Here is a 6,253-nt window from a genome sequence, read left to right on the forward strand (position 1 = left end):
AACAGAGTGAGAGAAAAATGTGGAACAAAACTTAAAATCATAAAAAAAAGACCAGGTTTACTGGTCTGATAGAGATTGATGGGATCCCTGAGACGATGACCCTTAGACCCTCATCAAGCCTAGAACTGAACCCACCCCCATGGCTCAACTTGCACTCAAACAACAGACAGGTCTATCAGGTGAACAATAACACCAGGGAGGTACATACTCATTAGAACAATCAACCATATGAGATCAAACGGGCAGCATTTGCCCAGAGATAAAGCTCAGAAGGCAGGAAGGCATAGGAATGAAGGATAAATGGAACCGGTAATCACAGGAAGGAAGTGGAAAGAGTGCTGTTACATTGTAGAGATGGCAATGAATGTCACAAAACACATCGTGTATGAATTGTTGGATGGAAAATCAATTTGCTCTGTAAACTTTCACCCAAATCACAATGAAAAAATTAAAAAAAAAAAAAAAAGGGAAGAAAATGTCATGATTGAAAACAACTCCTACATTATGGTGATTAGGATCAGTGGATGCCTCTGAGGTGGGGGTGGGAGCGGGTGTTGACTGGAAAAGAAGCATGAGGGACTTTTGAGGTGATGGAAATTCTCTCTCTTGATTGGGTTGATGGTTATACAAGTGTGTACTTCTATTAAAACTCACTGAATGCACACTTAGGGTCAGTGCATTTTACTTTATGCAAATCATACCTCATTCACAACATTTCAACACCAAAGATAGAGCCCCTAAAATACAGGCAGGAGACATATCAGTAGGAAGGAAGTTATGAACGTGTGGGAGGGCACCTGCACCTCGTTCCTGGTGAACCCCAAGTAATTACAAAAACCACAGATGGTTTGGGGACTCCAAAAACAGAGAGGACCAGGGCCTCATTTCCTGGGTAAAGCCCCAGGTAGGTGTCAGAGGTGTCAGACGGAACATTAAGAGGCCTCACAGGCTCTCCCACTCCAATATATGGTAGAAGAAGCATAAAGGTACCTTGTGCCCAAAAACAACAGGGAAGAGGGGAGGAGACCTCCCAACCCAAAGAGTCTTGCTGACAGGAGAGTGGGACATCTCAGGGACAGCCTGGGTGGTCCAATAACTGAGAATTAGACAACCAGAAGAAAAGCTAGAATTTAGAGAGTCCTTGCTATCTGCCAGACATCAAAATGAGGGCCTTTTAAGAAGAGGGACCTTGCTTGTCTTGGCCATTGCTGGATCCCCGGTGCTTGGAATAGTGCTTAGCACATAAGAGGTGCTCAGGAAATTTAGTTGAGTTAATGAGCTAATGAGCAATCTCTGTTCTTTACACAGATTATTTCATTTGATCCTCATTATGACCCACTGACATAAGTATTCTTATTATCCCCATTTTATATACAAGCAAACTGAGACACAGAGAAACTAAACAACTCACTCAGGACCACACAGTCAGTGGATATCCCAGTGGGTCCTATCCTGGAGTAAAGACTTCAAGGACGGATACATGCACCCCTCCACCTTAACCTCACATGAGCTGTCCAAATTCAGAAGAAAAAGGGGGACCCCAATTGACTCAGATTAAATATCCGCCATCCTCAAAAGAGGAACTTTTATTATTAAAGGAAAGTGAGTCATATTTCTTGTGCACTTGAGTTTAGGGGTCTGATTTGTACCTGCCTCATTTGTAGTATTTGATTTAATCCTCCCCAAATCCTCTGAGTTAGCTACACATACAAGTAATGCTATTGGATGCAAGGAAGAAGGAAAAAAAGGATACAAGCAGGAAAAAAAAAAAAATGAATTCAACCATATCAACAATTACATTAAATGTAAATGATCTAAATTCACCTGTTAGAAGCTAGATTGGGCTTAAAGGACAACAACAGAAAATAACATCCAACTACGTGCTAGCTACAAAAACTTTAACCCTTTCATAGATTGTGTATATTGCCCACCAATATCTTCAGCCTCTCAGGTTTCTTGGGAAGTTACTATCCCAGTTGTAGTACATGCTGCTGCCTGGTGGTGACCTGTATAACTGCATGAATGAGAAGAAAGAGCCTCACCCCAACAATCCTACCACCAGAGCCCATTTGGAACATATGTGTCCCATAGAATTGTATCGAAATCCATATTAACTCAAAAAAAATTTCCCTTGATTTCAGCATGCTTCCATTACTGGAAACATATGGTATCAACAAAAAATTAAAAGCAGAAAATAATTTGGTCATGAAAGGGCTAAATATAATCACATAGCTTGGTCAAAAGTAAAATGATGGGAAAAATGTAAACCAGGCAAGCAACAATCAGATGGTGCTATGTTGAGAGCAGGGACTTTGAAGCCAACTACCTTTTCAAATCCCAGCTCTGACACTAGTTGTGAGTGAATACAGGCAAGTTCTCTAAGTGTACTGTGCCTCAGTTTCCTCATCTGTGAAGTAAAAGTGATACAGACTATATACAAATGATACTACTTAACTGTGGTAGTATTAAGCCATTAAAGTTGTTTACTAACATTCTAGTTTTCCTTATGAATACACACAGATAAGACTGTACTTCCATATCACCTTACTCATTTCATGACCCATGGGACTGATTGTACCCACCTACCTCTGGGGTTTAGTGGGAAACTGCTATCCCACTTTTGGTGTGTGCTGCCATCTAGTGGGGAATCTCTATAACCACATGAATCTGAAGAAACAGGCCTCATCCCACCAATCCAAGTACCAGAGACCCCTTGGAACTTATGTATCCCGTTAATTGTATCAAAATCCTTATTACCTCAAAAAAAAAAAAAACATTTAAAATGCCTTCTATTATTGAAAACACGTGGTTTCAATAAAAAATTCAAAGCAGAAAAGAATTCAGCCTTGAAAGGGTTAAAGAATAGGTTTGTCCATATGACTTCTTTTGTGAGTAGAAGTATGTGGCCTGTATCTCTGTGGAAGCTTTAAGATCCAGTGGATGATTTACCTCAGACTCTTTCAACAGTAGATCTTTCATTAAGATTTGGAGACTTTGTTACCACAGCATAATATAACCTCTCCTGACTGATTCACTGACATGTAGAATTGTGAGGAGTAAATAGATAAATGGCATGTAAGATATTTGGAATATAACCCAAAGAATAGAAAGTGCTAATCAAGAGACAGCCATAATTATACCCCACGTTAGAGATGCAACTGAGGCTTGGAGAGCATACGTAACTTCCCCAAGACCACAACACCACAATCAGGACTTGGACTCCAGCAGAGAGAACCCTCTTAACCTCTGCATAATGCTATTTCAGTAAGAGCTTGCTGTTAACATTGTTAGCTCCTCAAAAGCAGTCCCAGATTCTTTCCATCCAGGGCAGGATGTGTGAATCCTGGAAGAGAGGCAGGTTGGTCCTGCTTATTCACAGGGGCTCAACAGGGCAGCTCACCTGCTCGGCAAAGCTGCTGATGATGACCAGGTGAGAATAATTCTCCTGGCAGAACTTCCGGGCTCCATCCCATGACCTGGTGCTTGGGGAGAAGTAGTAACACTTGCCCTCGAAGGGGATCCAGCCATCAGGGCAGGTGACCTTGGTACAGTCTGAGGACAGGATAGGATTTTGTTGATTTGGCCCGATTCAGGGCCATGTACATGGTATGCCATGTACAACTGTCTTAGCCATGCACTGCTCAACTCCAGAGGGCACTAATCACACAGACTGCACTGAGAATGGGACTTATGGAGATGATGGAATGTGCTGACTCTGCCTTGCCCCCCTCTCTGGGCAGTTCCACAAGTTCAACTCACCTAATAAGCCCCGAAGTTCCACCAGGGCCTGGTCAGTGTCAGCTCTTATGAGGTCAATGTCCTTCTTCAGGCCTGCTAGCCCTGACATGCCAGTCACTGTCAGCAGGGATGGGCTTGAGTGTTAGAGACCCAGAGTTGCCATCTACCCACCACCTACAGCTGAAAACCCACTCCCTGACCAGAGAGAAGCAAGAGCTGAAAACCATGCTCTGTGCCCAGAAGAAGCCCCAGAGGGGCTCAGAGGAGGAAGTAATCCCTGGGGCTTAGAGGAATGAGGGCAGTGGACTTCCTGGAGGAAGCGGGCTTTGAAGGAAAAGGGTGATTCAATAACTATGAGAAGGCAAAGGAGACACAGCAGGCAGGAACCACTTTAGGAACAAAGGTGCAGGGGCAAGTAGGTTGGGAAAGGATGGTGCAGCAGGAAAGTGGGGGAATCTCAGAGAAGCTTGAGCTTAGAGTAGGATGAGATCTGATGGCCGGATCCTTGAATGCCAAGCCAAGGATTTTTTTTTTCTCATTGGACTCTGGGCACTGAGGACTCATGGATGGGATTTGAGCAAGAGTGGCTTAATGTAAGGTAAGTGTTGGGGCATGTAGAATGGAGTAATTCCCAGGCTTCAGCAGTCATGGTGAAGTCCAGCACAACTCAGAAGACTCTTCTCCAACTAATGCGTGATCTTCTCCCCCACAAACTTGAGCCCCCTCCAACATTCCCTAGCTCAGTGAATGGCCCTTCAACTGTCCAGGACAGACATAAGTTATTCTTGATACCCCTCCCTCTCCCACACCACCATTCCCAATCTATTCTCAGGTCTTGTGAAATTTGCCCCCTAAAGGTCTTTCTACTTCACTCACTTCTCTCCATTCCCTGACCACCACCTTTATCCAAGCCACCAGCATCTCTCACTTGCCCAACTGCATCATCCTCCTCCCTTGTACTTGTGATCCTGCCTCCGACCACAGAGCCTTTGCACATACCTGAGACTTTCAACCCCTCACCTAGTTAACTCCTTCCCTTTCTTTGCTCAGCTGCAGCACCACCTCACTGGGAAAGCTCTTTATGGCCTCCCAAAAGAAGCCCAAGATCCTTGGTTAGACATTTTCATAGAACCAAATTCCTCTTTCTTTGGACTATTCATCAAAATTTGGAACTTTTTACCCATTTGGGTGATAATTTGGTTAATGGTTACTCGACGGCACATAACAACAACAACAACAACAAATCAATACCAGCACTGTCTAATAGAATAATAACATGAACCACATATGTAGTTTGCATAATAACATTTTTTAAGTAAAATTAATTTCAATGATATTTTTACTTATCCCAATATGTTTAAATATCACCATTTCAATATATAATAAATGTGAAAAAATACTAATGCAATTTTTCTACATTCTTTTTTTATAGTAAGTCTTTGAAATTGGTGTATATTTTACACTTCCAGCACATCTCAGTTTGGGCTGGCCCTATTTCAAGTGCTCAACAGCCACACATGGCTTATGGCACTCATATTAAACAGTAGAGATGTAGACACACACACACACTCTGCACAAGTGCACAAGGACGAGGACTGTTTCTGAGTTCACCTTTCTACCCCCAGTGCCCAGCACAGTGTCTGGCACATAGTAGGTGCTCAATATGGGTGGCAGGAGCGAATGACTGAAAGCACTCACCATTTGCTTGCCATGCCATCTGCTGAAAGGTTAGCATCCTCAGTTCTTCCACCACCGCCTGGTCTACAGGGAAGAGGCCATTTTGAGCCCGGGTCATCCCGCATCCCACACCAGTCTCCCCCACATCCCATCCTGGCCCTACTCACACTTAACCAGGGTCACAGCTAGGCCAATGCATCCGAGGAGCAGTGAAACCACCACCAGCAGATACAGGCACACCATCAGTCTGTCCTCCCAGCAGTGCCCAGGACCCCTCGGCTCTTGGCTGATCCAGGGCACTGGAGTTGCTGTGGAGGGGCAGGAAGCAGAAAGACTGCTACCAGTGCTTTGGAGAGTGAAGAAGGGACGCATAAGCCTTTCTCCAAGAGGAGAGGGACAGGGGTGTGTAGTCATGACTACATCACCAGACAGGGTCAGCGAGAGAATGTCAGGAAGAGTGAACACCAAAGAGGCCCTGAACATTTATGAAACTTTACTGTGCACAAAGCATCATGTTACATCCTTATCTTATTGGATCCTAGCTCTTATGACATCAGTGTTAAGTATTATTCCCATTTTGTAAATAAGGACCAGCTGTGTTCTTAACATCTAAGATACATTATCTTCTAACCAATGACACTATGAAACTGAAGAACAAAAATAGAGAGGACATACAAAATATAATAATAATAATCGTTGTTGTTGTTATGTGCCGTCGAGTCGGAACCGACTCATAGCGACCCCTCCTTGGGTTTCCAAGGCAGTATCACTCCTCGGAAGGAAGGTTGGGCAATCCTACTTCCGTAGTGATACTGCCTCGAAAACCCAAGGAGGGGTC

The 6,253-nt window shown here is 43.8% G+C and overlaps 1 protein-coding gene across 1 annotated transcript in view; it reads right to left on the reverse strand.

Annotated features, from left to right (window-relative positions):
* Positions 1-6,253, reverse strand: part of CLEC17A (C-type lectin domain containing 17A) — a 15,730-nt gene that overhangs the window by 5,202 nt on the left and 4,275 nt on the right. Inside the window, exons 7-11 of the mRNA XM_042782755.1 lie at positions 5,583-5,723; positions 5,437-5,499; positions 3,760-3,855; positions 3,401-3,552; positions 1,506-1,510 (exon numbers count right to left, since the gene is read on the reverse strand). Coding sequence (XP_042638689.1) covers positions 1,506-1,510; positions 3,401-3,552; positions 3,760-3,855; positions 5,437-5,499; positions 5,583-5,723 — 457 coding nt within the window. The remainder of the gene's footprint in view (positions 1-1,505; positions 1,511-3,400; positions 3,553-3,759; positions 3,856-5,436; positions 5,500-5,582; positions 5,724-6,253) is intronic.

This window comes from Orycteropus afer, unplaced genomic scaffold (assembly GCF_000298275.1).
Source record: "Orycteropus afer afer isolate SDZICR_OR568_19922 unplaced genomic scaffold, OryAfe1.0 scaffold00460, whole genome shotgun sequence".
Classification (NCBI taxonomy): Eukaryota; Metazoa; Chordata; class Mammalia; order Tubulidentata; family Orycteropodidae; genus Orycteropus; species Orycteropus afer.